Raw genomic sequence first — 17,331 nt, 5'->3', positions numbered from 1 at the left:
ATCTCTAAGTAAATGTGACCCTCCACAGGATTTCCAGCATAATGGTGATAACACAGGCACGCGTGCGATGACACGCCACACTAAACGTGATATGTGACACGCATATGCGCATTTATTAACAAGGAAACAAAGAGTGTCACGGTAGCTTTTGTTTTTCACGTCTTAACACGCTCAATCTTTTATTTTCAACAGCGTGTTAAATGACACGCTTCGTAGCGTGTTAAAGTCGTGCGATATGGCACAGTAGCACGGAAAGAGTTGTTAGGCAACCGAAGAAGTTAAGCAAGAAAGCCTTTAGTTTTAGAAGTTGCTCCGCACATTGAAAGAATGGTAGCAAAAAATACGGCTTATGTAAAAAGTTCTTCCTAGCACACATGCTTTCACCGTACGCTGACTTCAAGGAAAAAGACAGCCTATGTAAAAAGTTCTTCCTAGCCAAATGCTTTCACCGCATGCTGACTTCAAGCAAAAAGACGGCTTATGTTAAAAGTTCTTCCCAAGACAAATGCTTTCACCGTACGGACTTCTAGCAGGGCCTAGCAACAGTTTGACGATTCGATGGCCCGTTAAATATTATGTTCGAGCAACAGTGTGTTCAAAAAGTATTGTTTAATAGAGGATTTTGCGTCAAATCAAAGTTTTTCAGAATTTTCAACGTAACGCTGCGCAATTTCTTGCCATGAAGGCAAGTAAACAACGATCTAAGCATGATAAATTTTAGCGCGTGGGCTTTTTACACGTAAGAAATTCGTACGTTTTTCGCTTATAACAGAAAATCAAAAAACTGTTTTGAATAAATCTGTCGTCTCGAAGTATTTCTTGGCCATTTTAGTATTGCTACTTTATTAATTGATTCCATGGAACTTGAGATTTCACTCATGGACAAATTTGCATACTCCCGTTTGAAATATAATCCACAGGCTCAGTTGCACACATGCGAAAATATTTAGCGAGTTTTATCTTTTATCTTGATTTTTGAGAGAAAACGAAATATGCACCTATCGCTTTTTTCGATGAAAATAAGTTCTTTAATTAGTCTTCTTTCACTGGAGCTTGTTTTTTGGAAAAGATGATTTTAAAAATTTACTGCGCATTGTGTTTACTTTCGTGGTTTCTCCAAAATTTTGACTTTTTGTAGGTACGTGTTAGATCATGTTACACGTAAGTGTCAATGGGTTAAACTGAATCTTGCTATAAATTTCCGCGTTTTGAGAAAAGAAAAATGGGTTTCGTGTGACAAATCTTGATTCATTGGAAGATAACAGGTGAAGTTTACAACATGAGTCAGTGATTCGATGATGAAAATAAGTTACGAATGCAGGTTTTGCTTTAATGGAGATAGGATAATTTTTCGCACGTGCAATCTCTTACAGATGTTTTGATCTCACATGGGTATTATTTAACACGCGGGATATTTCACACACCAGAGTGCAGTATGACACAGCATAACACGGCTTTTGTTTTCACACCCTTTAACACGCTTCTTTCTTTAACCTGAACACGGTTCATTGTTTATATGGAACAAAAGAAAATTTTAATCAGGAGTGCATTGTGACATGCTGCTACTGTGTTAACGAAAATTTCTTTTGTGTACCGTGCTAAAATAGTGTGCCCGTGTCATCACCATTATGCTGGAAATCCTGTGTAGGTTTGAAGTATATTTGAGTCCGGGCACAGAGCAAGTTTGATCAGGGTCAACGATATATTTCAGAACTTTAGAGAGTCAAGGAGAGAGAACTTTTGAGCATAGCTTATAATCAATGTTTAAGAGGGAAATCGGACGCCAATTTTTCAGATTCTTACAATCTCCTTTCTTAAAAATAACGCATGTGTTGCTCATCTTCATGGAATCACACATCTCTCCGGTTTCTATGCATTTAAGACTCAACATAAATGTGGAGCTAAACGATCCCAAACTCTAGCGTAGAATTCAACCAAAAGGCCATCAGGGCCAGGTGATTTATTGATATTCATATTTTTCACAGGGAGAGTAAGTTCGTCAAGTGTGATCTCGCCTTCACAAGATGACGCCTGATCAAAAGTGAATTTCTGTGATATAGAAGATAAAAGATCGTCTTGAAGAGCAGCATCTATCGGTTCTTCAGAAAAGAGCTGCATGAGTGTAGAAATCGATATGAGCTTTTTCAATCTCCTCTTGGGAGGAGACTTTGATATCGGTAGAATCATAAACTGAAGAGACGTGGGGTCGTTGAGCTTTAATTCTTTGTAAATTAAAAAAATACCAACTGGGGCGTTCGCCTTCCTCTAGTCATTCTGCTCTTCTACGAATAATGATTCCTTCGTCTTGTTTAGTTCGAAGGGTTTTCAAACAACATTCGCTGTCAGAAATTAAAGGGATAACGTCAACTACACGTTGATGAAGACGGATCATTTTGCTTGTCAAAATCACCTGGTCTCTTTGCAATTGTCTTCGCTTTTTGCGGGAAAAGGAGATCGTTTCTTCTTTAATAGACTGTTTTAAAAACTCCCACCAATCTTGGAGACACGGAAAACAAAATAAAAAACGTACATGATCATCAATTAGTTTCTCTATAGTAGAGCAAAAATCCTTATTGTTCAAAAGAGAGTTATTAAAACACCAAACTCCTGGACCGCATTTTACAGCGGTGGGAATATCAAAGGTAAGAAAAACAAAACTGTCTGTTTTTCAAATAAGCGCCACCTGCGACAGTGTACTGGCTACTTGGAAGGCTGGAAACATCTCAGCTCTCTATAAAAAAGACGATAAACTGTTAAGCAAAATTACAGGCCTATTTCGCTATTAAGTGCACCAGGAAAACTGATGGAGTCTATGGTGGTGTCAACTATTACCATGCATGTCACTGAACAAGGACTTGGGAACCCTCACCAGTGGGCATATAAAAAAGGTCATTCCACCGAGCTGTTGTTAGTGAAGATAACGGGTGACTGGAGACAAGTGATCAACAAGAAACATGTTGTAGGCGTGGTTTTTGTAGACTTTCGTAAGGCGTTTGACGCGATTCCCCACTCCATTCTGCTCCGAAAACTTCAGAGTCTTGGTGTAGCTGGGGACTTATGGTGTTGGGTAAGGGATTACCTCTCTGGAAGAACGCAAGTAACAACGATTAATGGGCGTCAATCTCAAGCTATGCCAGTTACTTTTGGTGTACCTCAAGGGTCGGTGCTGGGCCCTACCCTGTTTTCCATCTTCTGTAATGATCTGCCCAATATCACTGAGGGAATAGATGGTGACCCACAGCTTCAGATGTACGCAGACGATACCACCGTCTATGTCGCGGTTCCGACCTCTGATCTGGTGGCTTTCAAGTTGAATGAAGTACTGGCAAGGCTATATACATGGTTTTGCGAGAACTGTCGCACTCCACATCCCACCAAGACGAAATATAAATTATGTTGCTTGGTGGACGCGGACAATTTACTGGGCCAAAACAAGCTATTAAGATGGGTGATTATGCTATCGAGGAGGTTGTTTCTACAAGATGCCAAGGTGTTCAGATAGATAATGCTCTTAAATGGGATCATCATGTATCGGAGTTGGCGAAGTCATATACGCAGAGGTTGAATTTACTTAAATCCTTGTATTTCCTGCCTAAACAGGCAAGAACTGATCTCTATTTTAAGGTTATTCTGCGGTCTGTGACATGTGGTATGTTAGTTTGGGGCTCTTGTGGTTGAGTGTTTTTCTCAACCTTAGAATCTATACATGCTAGAGCGGCGAAAATAATATTTAACCTGGATTGGTGTACTCCAAGCAAGGAGGTTCTTGCCACGGTAAAATGGAACACTTTAGAGATTATGTATGAGAAACGATTACTAATCTTAGCGCATCAGGCTTATTATCATCTCTTACCATGTCCTATGAACCGTCTCTTTGAAAAGTATTTAAGTAGTTACGACCTCAGGAGGAAAATGGCATTTAAGTTACCTAGACCTAAGACCGATATGGTCAAGAAATCATGCTCATACAAGTCAATTACTCGGTGGAACGATGTGGAAAATCAAATGAGATCAATTCAAGACGTTGACGCTTTTAAAAAGTCACTCAAGTGTATTTTTAAGCCAAGTATATTATAATGATGTACTATGTACAATTTTTATTGTTGAAAATATGTAGAAATCTTACATTAGTCTTCTCGTAATTAGTTAGGAATTTAGTTTTATTGTATTTAGTTAGGAATTTAGTTTTATTGTTTGTACACGACCACATCAGCTTTTGCTAAATTTTTTTATCGTGTTTAAATAAATGCTGTTGTTGTTGTTGTTGTTGTTGTTATATCGAACAAGAGCGAATGTCACACTTAACATTGGGTGACAATAAATCTTTCGAAATCAAAAACTTGTCAAGTCTACTCCCAATTGACCGTGTGGAATTAAACCACGTAAATTCTCCTGATTTTGGATGTAAATCTCGCCAAACATCTGAAAGGGCGAAATTCTTTTAAAAAGATTCGTATTCTTTGCGTATAGAGATATTCCCACCAAATTTATCGAGAACGTTGTCGTAACAATTAAAATCTCCTCCAATGATAATCGCAGAGGAGGGAATAAAAAATGCGTGAATCGAAACAAAAAAAACTTTTCCGTTCGGTGGGATTGGTAGGAGCGTAGATATTGACTATATTAATATCAACATCGTTGCATGTGATTAAAACACTGACAATACGACCTTGTGAGTCCTTCTTCCAAGATATGATTTCGTCTAAGCATTTCGAAGAAATCAAGGTGACGACACCACCCTGTTACCTGGAGGCAGGGGACCAAAAACTACGGCCCAGCCATCTACGGGATAGAGATTTGATAGTAGATTCAGAATGAATTAACGTTTCTTATACAAAACAGACATCACAGTTGGACTTCTCGATCAAATCAAACAAGAAATTGTAGGTAAGGGGGTTTGCTAGCCCCCTTGCATTGATAGTTAAAGTTTTGAAGGATTTTTGGACAAAAGACACATTTCACTTTGCTAGCCCCCTGACATTAATAGTCAAAAATTTGAAAATGCTTGGAAAAAAGACTCACTTGAAACATAATAAAGGCTTACTTAGACTTTTAGAGTGTCTATTTCTTCCTTTTTTTCTTTTCAGTAGGAGTAGCCTCTTTTTGGTGTGGAGATAGATCAGAAGATTTTCTTTTTAGTTCATGAGAAGTTTCCATATCAACTTCAGAAGTACTTGGAGGGGTCGAAGACGTGGTAGGAATAGATATCGAGGATGCAGTACGAATGGGAATCGAAGATCGTGGCTTTCCAGTGGTGAGAGTAGGTGTAGTGGCTTTTCGGGTACAAGCGAGAGATGTTTCAGAAAGACGAGCAGGTGTACGACGAGATAATGGTTGTTTTGCAGGTTTGGAAATGATGAGGTTTTGAGAATCTAAAATCGGGGAATGAGAAGCAGCAGATGACGGTTGAGAGAGTTGTTCAAGGTGTACAGGCTGAGATGGTTGTTCGGAGTGTTCGATTACAGGATCAGGCTGGCTAGGTTCAGATGGCGGTAGGGCAGTTAAATCAGGCAAGGATTCATATTCGGAAGATTGGATGAACTGTGCATACACACTGAGGCATCGTAACAGTTAACTCTAACTCAGCAACATGATGACATGACATTGTTTAAAAAATTCAAATCTTATAAACAATGAAAACAGTGCGCGTGCTGATAATACTGTTAAGAATACTTGAGAATGTATTTTCGCCGATGTCTACAATTGGATATTATTTCACTTCGCTTGTTTAAAGAGGCTTCGTGTAGATAAGCCAAGATAAAAAAATTATCAGGAGGCATAAATTGCAATGTTTTGTGGCATTGGAATATGCTCTAGCCCTAGCAATAATTTTCCACGAAATTGAATAGTCTTCCCTCTTCTCCTTGAGTTTCCACAGGTACTTGCTCAGCTCTGTGTCATTTTGCCATCTCTCGTGGTTGAACGACATTCGGTGGTTGTGCCATCTAGTCTTAAAATCTGTCGCTGTGAGGCCAACGTACGTTTCAGTTTCTTCCCTGGTAGCGACTGTGGCTTGGTAGACAACCTCGCTATGCAAACATTCCCCTCCTAAAGGGCATTCGTTTTCGTTTCTGCAGTTGCACAATTTTGGGGGGTTGCTTTCTACGGACATTTTTGCGTTCCTCATTGTGGCTTTGTTATGCCTGTCTATGATCTGTTTCATATTGGGTGGGCACGAGTAGCTCAGTTTAATGGTGTTCCTATTGAAAATTTTCCTCAGTTTGTGGGTGACTGGAAAGCATTTGTCTGGATGTTTCTGTTAAATGGTGGGTTAAACCTAATTATGTTTCTTCGTCTTTTGGTTTGGTATTGCGGTCGTTGCGGTTCCGGTTCAGTGAAGTTCAGCTGGTATGTGTAGCTGCTCTTGTGTAATGCATCTTGGTAGGGAGGTGCGGCTTTGTTAAACATGTCTTTGTCAGAGGAGATTTCAGAGAGTTTTTTATTAACTGCTTCGGGGATGTTTCTTGGTTTGTTAGGTGGGTGGTTAGACTTGTTGTGTACGTATAGAGGGGTAGTTGCTGGTTTTGAATAGGGTCTGAATCTGCCGGTTGTCATGTCAAGCAATTAGATAGAGAAGGTTGATGATTTTCTTGTTTGCTTCGATGGTAATTCTAAGGTTATTTTGAGCAAATATTGTGCAAATCTGTTTCTTAATTCTCTCTTCTTTTCGGGGTGTCTGGTTTATAACTGCACGGTAAAATCCGCTGTTAATTTCTGGTATAGTCGCAAGCTGTAATAGGAGGTAGCAGCCCACTAGTTCACATGTCTCCGCTCCATCATAACTTCCCATGGTGACATCCAAAAGTCCGTTGGAATTTTTATTCTGCCATGGGGTCTCATTGCTAAATAGTAGTGATTCCTTAGCAAGTAGGACGATTTGGCAATCATCAGGGGGGATGTTCATGTAGTTAGACGCGAAGTCAAGGGCACATCCCAGCAGATCTTACGTTATTGAGGGGTAGAACTCTACAACATTGAAGCTGATGAAAGCAGATTCGCATTTATTTGGCAAGTTCTTAAACCACTGCAGCACAGAGGATATGTTCTTCCATTGACTAATGCCTGTTGCATTTACAAGATTCTGGTTAATATTTTCGAGAATTTTCTTGCTTAATTTTCCAATTTCCTATTTTGACGGGTTGATCAAACAACAAGTGGGTCGGTTTAAGAAATTGTCTTTATGGTCTTTAAGTGTTACGAACACTTCCCTCTGGGCGGTAACTTCGACCCGGTCATCAGTACCTAGCTTCTTCGTGATTGCTTTAGCTGTGGCGTCAATTTTTCTGAGTTGCTTTCTGTCAGCTTTCTTGTATGTTTTGGTGATGTTGTCGTTCAGGAGTTGGTTATTAGGTTATTACATTTACTATTTCGTTGTGGTGAATGGATTTCAAAGAGCGCTCAACTCTTGGAGGAGCATTGTATATTAAATCAAACCAGTTCAGGACTTCAAGAGTGATTCATCGTTTTATCGCTGTGACAGTCCTGCTTCGTATGGTCTAAGGTTGACCACACTCATCAGGCAACATCAACGAATGACCGTTACATTTGAATGCTGGCGGTTAAATTCAAAGAAATGGTTGCTATCGTGCTCTCTATTTTGTTGCACGCACTAAAGTAAGGTTTTTAAGTACATATCTATTCCTTTGGAGGCACGAGGATGCAAATTCATTACTTTTGTTAAGGGTGCATAAATCTTTCCTGCAGATTATTACAAATTTTTCATAAAGACACAAACTACATTTTTTGTTGACATTGTTGTAAGTTTTGCATTTCCTGATTACTTTCCACTTTGTGCTGAAAGGTATCTTGGCTTCTTGCCATTTCCATACATGCTTTGATGTTTCAGTGGCATTTCTTTTGTTGGTGTTACAGAAGGATGCTTTGTGGTTTCTGTAATGCTCTTTGAAGTTTGTTGGAAGTCCGACGTAGGATTCTGTTGTTGTGTCGGTTGTTACGATTGCTTGGTAAACAACGTTCGTTTGAAGGCATTTTCCTTCAAGGGGGCATTCTTCTTTAGTATGGCAGTTACATTCCTTGCTGGGTTGTTGCGTTGGGGTCGGGGTGTAAGCTGAAAGAAGTGTTTTGTTATGCGACGCAATGATGGATTTCATGTTTGGCATACAAGAGTAGCTGAGTTTGAGCGTATGTCTATTGAAGATCTTGTGAAGTGGGTGCTCCTTCGGGAAACATTTTACAACAATGTTGAGGAACTTCCTTCCTAGGTTGGTTCAATGCTGGAGTTCCATGGGGGGTTGTACCAAGTGATGTTTCTTTGGTGATTTCTCCTGTGGTTTCTCCCCGAGGTTTGGGTAGTTTGCAGCTTGTATGATAATTTGTGTGTATACCCACTATCAGTGAGTGCCTTCTGGTATGGGGGAATGGCTTATTTGAAAACTTTTTCGTTAGATGAGATGCTCGCCAGTCTTTTGTTAATTTTTCCTGGGATACTCTTAAGTAGCATTGGGGGGTGGTTGCTCTGTTGATGATTATAAAGTAATTTATTTTTGGGTTTCAGAAATGGTTCGTAGGTTCCATTCTTGAGGTCAAAGATTACGTCGAGGAAGTGAACGGTGTTTTTGTTCGCCTCAATCGTGATTTTTAGACCACTGGATTGAAATACATTGGTCACTTGCTGTTTTATATTTTCAATTTCTCTTGGTGTGGCTTTACAGACTGCTAGGCCATTGTCGCGGTAGAGCCCAACTTGGTCTTTGAAGCTGGTGGTGATTAATCCTTTCACCCCTGACTTTTTAAAGAAATTTTGTTTAAAAAACACCTATGTTCACAAAATGGCAAGTGGAGGCCTGTGTTGAAACCTTTGACGTAGATAACCATATATTTTTGAAAAGTAGAATGATCAATGATTCTATTAATACTATTTTTAGTATAGTTAATTATAAACTTGATCCATTAGTTATTAAAAATGACGGCCAAAAGGAGAAAAAAAAGCCATTTGACTGTTTTAGGTGCATCAGTTTGTACCTTTTTTTTGTCTAAATGGTCTGTAATAGACAGGTCTTATGTAGAGAATAAATGCTCTTCAAAAGCCATGTAAAATTCTTGTAAAATACTATAAAACTATCCAAAATTGAGATAAAAAATGTGCATGTATATATATAAGATCTATAAAACTTAATTATGCTGGCTGACCCTTAGTCCATATGTACATTATACTTTGAGAAAAAAATGGCATTTGTCAAACAGAAAATACATGTACACTCTGGAAATAGTTTATCACTGTCACTAATTTCTGCCACTGCCACTAAGTGTCAGCCTACTGTGTTAAAGGTCATGGCATTTATCACAACACAAACTAACATTGCAATGTAGGCAGCCATAGACAGTCTCCACTCTGGCTCTTTTTTTGTGTGTATCCGTTGAGCACTCACAACATCTCCCTCTTTTCAATTTTCCACATTTGACCACATTTACGGACTCATGGCCCAATGCACGAAGAGATATGGAACTGGGTGACAAAGAAGGGCGGCCATAGAGTTTGTGTGATGTGTATGTTCCACAAAGGGATTCGACCAGTTTAGAAGTAAATGACTTCTGGTCCATCAAAGGGGCTACATCCTCCTCCACAGGGCCACTGTTCCAACTCAGATAACACTGCTGATACATCAATGAATTGAGTCTGCAAATATCTAAAAGATGGAAAAATATGCGCATCCACCATTTCTTTGATTTGCGATCAATGGCATATGTTTTCTTTAGTTGATCATTTTTGTCGATAGCACCCATATTCTTGTTGTAATCCTTTACAACAGGTGGAGCAGTTATTGCAACAACTGATCCACCTTGTTTCTTTCTTGACACATTATCCTGTCCCGTAGAAGAATGCACATTTGACAGAAAGGAAACATCTTTTGTGTCCTTCCAGACAGTTACTGTTATCCCTTCAGCAGTTGCGGAGTGATAGTCTCCCCGTTTCAATGTCTTGAGCAAAGGTTTATCTGTGAGGCATTTTGGATATCCCAATCTATTTGAGCGTAGAGTTCCCAAAGTGTAAATTCCAAAGCCTTTCAGTGTTTTGCTAAGGGCAATGCTGCTAAAAGAGTTGTCCATGTAGATCACAGGACCACGGTTATCCAGGGTGGGATGGCAAAGATCACAAACCCTTCTCTGCAGTGCCCTTTTCTTTACCTGCATAAAGTTGAAAGCCCCATAAAATATGCACAACAAGAACAACCAGTGCACCATAGTTTTGATCCCCGCTTTATGGGTTTAATTGGCATGTACTGCTTGACTGGATTACAGCCCTTTCCCTTGACCATAGCTTCATCCACGCTTACATTTTGCCCCAAGCTGTAGTTAATTTGAAATGATTGTTTCAAAATTGTCATCATAGGGCATATTTTGTAGAGTGTATCATAGTCCTGATGATTTCTGTCTACAGATTTTTCATTGTCTGCAAGATGGATGTTTGAAAGCAAGGCCCAAAATCTATCTCGAGTAAAAAAGTGGGCAAATGCTGGACTGGTAACCATCCAGTCTGAGCTCCAAATATCATCAAGCTGACTAATTTTATTTATTGAAGTTCCAAATAGAAATCCAATAAAACACCTGATTTCCTCCCGGGTAGTATTTACCCGGGAGATACTACCCAGTATCTACCCAGGTATGCTAGACAGGCCACATTGGCCACATGTTCTGGTCCTGAAAATTCTGGGTAGGCAACATTCACAACTTCGTCCAACTCTCCTCAGTTAATTTCTGGAACTGTTTGGCGTTTTCCTGATTTTCTATTTCAATTTTGTGTTCACACTGGGGATTTCTCGTCGATTTTGATGTAGTCACAAAATCGAGGCTCTTCGTTTGCCACACACAGATGGCAGGTTAGAAATCCCAATCCAACATGGCAGCCAGCTCTGCAAAAAGTGCAATAGCTAAGGAAATATCAAAAGAAATAGTTGAATTTTACGGAAAAATCGAGATGAAATATTAAAGTGGTATTCAAAGGGAAGATGTTCCACAAAAGCTGGCAGTGGCAGACTTATTTAAGGAGCTTTCAGTACTTAAGGAGCAAACTATGAAGTCCCACTCGGAGGCAAATTTGAGGGAAAAGTTGAATTTCAAGAAGTGTGACTTACACCTCATGGCATGCAGTGAGGTAAGCTACCGGAAAAAGACATGGATGCGAAGACAATTTTTAACAACAAAGAATTCGCATCCGTGGGTCATTGAGTTTACCTCGCGACTTCAAGAGGATATATTCAAGCATATTGTTAATATATTTACAAGCACATCAAATTTCGGTGTACAGACTCTTCCTGGATGCAGAAAAAAAGTGCAGATTGTAGAAGTTACAAGTAAGGCGAAGCTTCAACAGATGTTGTGTTTTTGCTTTGGCAATGAGAGACCAATTTGAAGAGGGAATTCCCAGGAAAGGGAAAGACAGACATTATTTTTGACAGAGAGAAACCTCTCACTGTTACTTACAACTCTCAAAATGAAGTCGTGAAAGTGCATTGTCATTACGGAGCATGGAATGATGATAATGATCCTCAATTTATCTGACATTGTTGCTGAAAGGAGGTTCAGGAACTGTTTTGTCCTGGTGTGTGTGTGTTTGTCTGTCTGTGTGTGTGAGTGTGTGTGTGTGTGAGTGTGTGTGTGTGTGTGTGTGAGTGTGTGTGTGTGTGTGTATCTGTGTGTGTGAGTGTGTGTGTGTTAAGTGTGTGTGTGTGTGCATGCGTGCGTGTGTGTGGTTGTGTGTGCGTACGTGTGTTTGTGTGTTTGTGTGTGTGAGGGAAGGGGGGAGTATTTGACTAATGCCAATGGCACATCTTACTATAGGCCACATAAGGGAGTCCTTCCTCTCCCACACTCTTATATGCTGAGTCTAGAAAACCCCTAGCTATCTCTGTTGTGATTGTTAATAACCAAGTTTTTGTTGTAGTTATTGAATTACACCAGTCTGTAAATACAGCTGCTTGTCATATCTTCGCTGCTGGATGCATTGTCTTGTTCAGTGCTCCAGAGGTGGAATGATGACAGGTGGCTGTATTCGCAGGCTAGTGATGCACATTGTTAAAAAAGAAACAACAAAATAATGTTCAAAGGGCATTGTTTACATCTGTAATCATTCAAAGACCAACAAGCTACAGAAGAAAGATCTCCAACTCATTTCAATTTTCTCAAAAGGTTTAATTTGCATGCAATACACAATGTCAAAAACAACAAAATAATGTTCAAAGTGCATTGTTTGCATTTGTAATCGTTCAAAGACCAACATGATACAGAAAAAGATCTCCAACTCAATTTTCTTAATTAACAGGGTTGATTTGCAGGGTAGCAATACACAATGTTGAGAACAAACATTTGAACTGTAATGTTTACATGTGTTAATATTAAAAAGACCAACATGCTACAGAAAGAGATTTCCAACTCAATTTTCTTAATTAACAGGATTAATTTCCAGGGTAGCATTACACTATGTTGAGAACAAACATTTAAACTGTAATGGTTACATGTGTCAAAAAATCCAACCTTCTACAGAAAAGGATCTCCACTGTAATATCTCATCCTAAGATATTGTCTCTAATCTTCATCTATTTTTTGGATATTTCCTTGACCATTACACTGCTTACACAGCTGATCACTGTCTTGCTTGTTTAGCGTGCCTTAAAATTTCTTTCATTTTCTCAGGGGCCGGGCAATGTTAAAATTCTCTGCTTTACATCCTCATCTGTTACTGACATTCGTACTGATGTGCTGCCTTGCTTGACCTGCAAACACTGTGAAAATATAATATTTTGAATCAATATCAAATTGATATCCTGGATCAATAGGTTTGGAAAGAGATGAGTCTAATGCTATCAGTAATTTTTAGTCCTGTAGTTCCTTCACAGGGTGGAAAAAACAAAAATTGCAGCATTGGACTACATTATATTTTTTGCACTAGATTTTATCCTATAATGGTTGCTCCCAAAACTTTGCCATCATTCATTCATTCATTCAGTCAGTGAGTGAGTCAGTCAGTCGTCAGCCATTCATTCAGTCAGTCAGTCAGCCACTCACTCACTCACGTACTCATTTTTAATTGATTAATTCATTCATACATGCATTCAATCATTCACTTATTCATTCATTCAATCATTCATTCATTCATTTATTCACTCATTCATTCATGCATGAATGAATTCAGTTATTCAATTATTTAGTTATTTATTTACTAATTTTTTTCCACTTGCAAAATGAGATTTGGATCACTGGAATTGGGAAACACAGGAACAAACAGAACAGAAACAAAAAAAAGGAGATTTAGAACTGGGAAAAAAGGAGACTAAAAATGGCAGAAATGGTATTTGGGTGGGGAATAGGAATTGTAAGCCATCACCAGACCAATTGCTCACACCGAATTCAAAATCTCCACACCAAATTCTAAATCTCCACGCCGAATTCCAAATGCCCACAACAAATTCAAATTGCTCACACCGAATTCTAAATCTCCACACCGAATTCTAATTCTCTATACCGAATTCTAAATCTCCACGCCGAATTCAAATTGCTCACACGGAATTCTAAATCTCCACACCGAGTTCTAAATCTCCACGCCGAATTCCAAATGCCCACAGCAAATTCAAATTGCTCACACCGAGTTCTAAATCTCCACACCGAATTCTAAATCTCCACGTCAAATTCCAAATGCCCACACCAAATTCAAATTGCTCACATTGAATTCTAAATCTCCACGCCGAATTCCAAATGCCCACGCCAAATTCAAATTGCTCAGACCGAATTCTAAATCTCCACACCGAATTCTAAATCTCCATGCCGAATTCAAATTGCTCACACCGAATTCCAAAGATCTGGGAGACTGGACCGAGTATTGTTTCATCGAATTGAATTATGGGGAAAAGAAAATGGCGACTAGAACAGTAGCGTTAAGATGTGAGGATTGTGGCGCAACGATATCTATTAACCGATTTTATTCCAACTGTGGTATCGAGCTTGATCTCGAAAAGCTAACGATAAAGTATTACTTAAATGAGGGATACGAGTATGAAGTTATTTTGTGTTTTTTGCAAAAGTACCATGGAATCCTTTCCTTTAGCTTGAGAACGCTAAAGGAAAGGTTCAAGTCACTTGGCCCTCGACGAAGAAATCTTTTAGATTCAGACGATCAAGATGTAAGAGCAAGAATACACGAAGAGCTGAATGGACCTGCATGTTTGTCAGGTTATAGAAGTATGTGGCATACTTTGCAGCGCGAGGGATTTCAGGTGTCGAGGCAAGCTGTAGCCACTTGCTTGCGAGAAATGGATCCAGAGGGATGTGCAAGGAGAAAACGCCATAAACTCAAGAGAAGAGTCTACTCTTATCCGGGTCCTAACTACTGTTGGCACATAGATGGGTATGACAAACTCAAACCAGACGGTTTCGCCATTCATGGCTGCATAGATGGACATAGTCGCAAAGTATTATGGTTAAAATTGGATCGCACGAACAATGATCCTGTGGTGATTGGAAGATGCTATATGGAAACTGTGAAGGAATATGGAGGGTGTCCTCAAAAGGTCAGAACTGACTGTGGGACCGAGAATGGACTTGAAGCTGCAGCACAGAGCTATTTCATGGATAAAAACCTCGCACATATTTATGGGACCTCACCTCATAACCAACGAATTGAAGGTTGGTGGTCCTACCTGAGAAAACACAAGACAACATGGTGGATAAACTTTTTTAAAGATTTAGCAGAACAACAAGTCTACACCATTGGTAATGATCTACAGATGGAGTGTTTATGGTTTTGCTTTTCAAATGTGGTTCAGCAAGATTTAGACACAGTCAAAGACCATTGGAACACTCACTATATCAGAGGGTCAAACCACGATACAGTTAAGGGTAAACCTGATGAGTTGTTTTACTTGCCCGAGTTACTTGATACAGTAAATGGTTTGAACCCGGGGGTAACATGTGAAGGTGTAGTCTGATCGTCCGGGTGAGTGTAGTCCTGAGAAGGACTGTTGTCGGTGGCAGTGACTGACGTTTCGACAACCTGTGCGGAAGTCATCATCAGAGTCAAGTGACTCTGATGATGACATCACTTGACTCTGATGATGACTTCCGCACAGGTTGTCGAAACGTCAGTCACTGCCACCGACAACAGTCCTTCTCAGGACTACACTCACCCGGACGATCAGACTACACCTTCACTTACTTGATACAGTGAACTATCTTTCACCCATCAGTGTGCATGAGTGTAATCACATCATTGAAGATTACTTTGCTCACCAAGACATCTCCAATGAATACCAGGAGTATTTTCAAAATGCATTTGATGCATTGGGACATTCATCACCAAAAAACTGGCAAGAGGCATTACAGTTGTACCATAATCTATATAGCTATGCATCTAGGTGACTTACTTCACTTCTCCTTCAAACTGAAGTGCATGGTTGGTCGTTAACTATAGTGACTACTATGTAGCATTATGCTGCTTAAGGTATCGGAAGGGATTTCAAACCCCTACACACAAATACCTAAATTTCTCCCAAGCATTTAAATATAATACAGTAAAAAGCACATAATTTCAAAGCTGGTATGCTGTAGATTTAAAAAATGATGTTCCTTTATAGATGGTTTGAAATGATTTCAAAGGGATTTTGACCATGCAACACTTAAAATGTCAAACCTCTCTGGAAAACTCAACTAGAACAACAAGATACCTCCAATAGACTTTCATTGAGAGCCAATTAGATCAGAAAGTTTTGACTTGTAAATATGGATTTCTTATAAAACTCATTAATAATTCATTAAGCCAAAACAAAGGAAATCACAACCGAGGAAGGGATCTGTAATTCTGATACAGACTCGACCTGATTTGCATAAACTTCGAATCTTATTTTCTCCACATTTCATAAAGAAACTTCGAGTTTTTTTTGCACAAAAACCATTAACTATGTTAGGCTTTTCGTAAGTAATATACAATATTCGCGTTTAATCTGTATGGGATACACAGTGTCGAGACATTGTATATCCCATACAGATCGGCCACTCATATTGTATATATTATATAGAATGTATGATTAATGGTTACAACACATGATTCACTATTACTCCAAGTTTCATGCTTGCACACTCATCAGAAAGTATTTCATAATTACTTTGATAATTACAATCTTAATTTTATTAAATACTGTCTGAGTGCGTAAGCACGAAACTCGAAGTTACAGTGAATCATGCGTTGTCTCCATTAATCTTACAGTCTATGATTCAGCTCTACACTTATGTGTATTGAGCACTATCAAATGGTGTTGGCAACATTTCTATTTTATCATTATTAAATATGGATTTCCAAATTTTTTATGTTTCAATCCACAATTGAGGCTATATCTACAAAACTAAGACCCAGGCAATGTTTTCAGGTTCCAGCTTTTATTAAAATTTTTGTTAAGCTTTAAAATATCTTATCAATTCTGAACATTGTTCAACACCCGAACCTATTTTCATAGCTTTGGAATCCTCAATGTGAACGCATCAGTTTGTTGGAATTCTCAGCAATTATGTGCAGTAAGAAGTACTAATTTCTGAAATTGTCAAAACCTAAGTTTTGAAATGATACATAATCTTACTATAAGAATTCAAAAAACTTTCCACCTTTTTGTAAATAGCAGCCTAAAAAATCAACAAACACCTCCTGTAACCCCAAAGGTGGTCTTAAAAAGTGTATGGAACTATGCAATGCAGCACTATGCAGTATTCATTAATAGCACCATAATAATTGGTAATTGTACCATTTTATTTAAAATGAGGTTGAATGAATAAATCATTTCCAATTACAACATATAATATGGTACAATAATTATTATTTTAACATTGACCCTCAAGTGTGTTAAAAACTACAACTAATGTAATGCTTTTTTCATTTTAAACGCGCTATTACATTATAAAATTGCAACATTTGTACTTCCCAAACAAATATAAAATGCAAATTTGAAAAATTCTTGTTCAAAAATGGGACATCCAGTACTACCTTAGCTACCATTTCTATTCTAACATTTCATGTCTTAGAGAATGCACCACCTTTACACAAAGCCTCAATAAAAATTCGTTGGAAATCTCTATTTTCAACCATATGCATAACAAGAAATGAGATGGTTTTTCCACATGCCCCAACTACAGGGTAGCAAATGGTGTGCTTTGGAGCCCTTGTCTTACAATCATGATCAAAATAAACAGTGACCACTAATTTCTCATTATTCAAAGGACGGTGTTTTTGTTCAGTGAGCCAACCAAGGACTCCAGCAGGGCTAACATCTTTGCCATGAAACATTTCAGCCTCGCAAACTTCCAAACATTCCTGGACTGCAGCATCTCTACCAC

The 17,331-nt window shown here is 38.8% G+C and overlaps 2 protein-coding genes across 2 annotated transcripts; one reads left to right on the top strand and one right to left on the bottom strand.

The window, feature by feature from the left end:
• Nucleotides 1–9,282: 9,282 nt before the first annotated feature.
• LOC111321119 (piggyBac transposable element-derived protein 4) lies at nt 9,283–10,203 on the bottom strand. Its single transcript, XM_022923911.2, has one exon. It carries the CDS (start codon nt 10,201–10,203, stop codon nt 9,283–9,285), a length of 921 nt encoding a protein of 306 aa, XP_022779646.2.
• A 3,481-nt stretch (nt 10,204–13,684) lies between these two features.
• On the top strand, nt 13,685–16,310 carry LOC148732602 (uncharacterized). The gene has a single exon (XM_088758472.1). The coding sequence runs from the start codon at nt 13,869–13,871 to the stop codon at nt 14,937–14,939; it is 1,071 nt and encodes a 356-aa protein (XP_088614598.1). The 5' UTR covers nt 13,685–13,868; the 3' UTR covers nt 14,940–16,310.
• The last annotated feature ends 1,021 nt before the right edge of the window (nt 16,311–17,331 follow it).

Source organism: Stylophora pistillata, chromosome 4, assembly GCF_964205215.1.
Source record: "Stylophora pistillata chromosome 4, jaStyPist1.2, whole genome shotgun sequence".
NCBI lineage: Eukaryota > Metazoa > Cnidaria > Anthozoa > Scleractinia > Pocilloporidae > Stylophora > Stylophora pistillata.
Note: the sequence above shows the minus strand (reverse complement) of the source record. Positions and strands in the feature narration are given on the sequence as shown.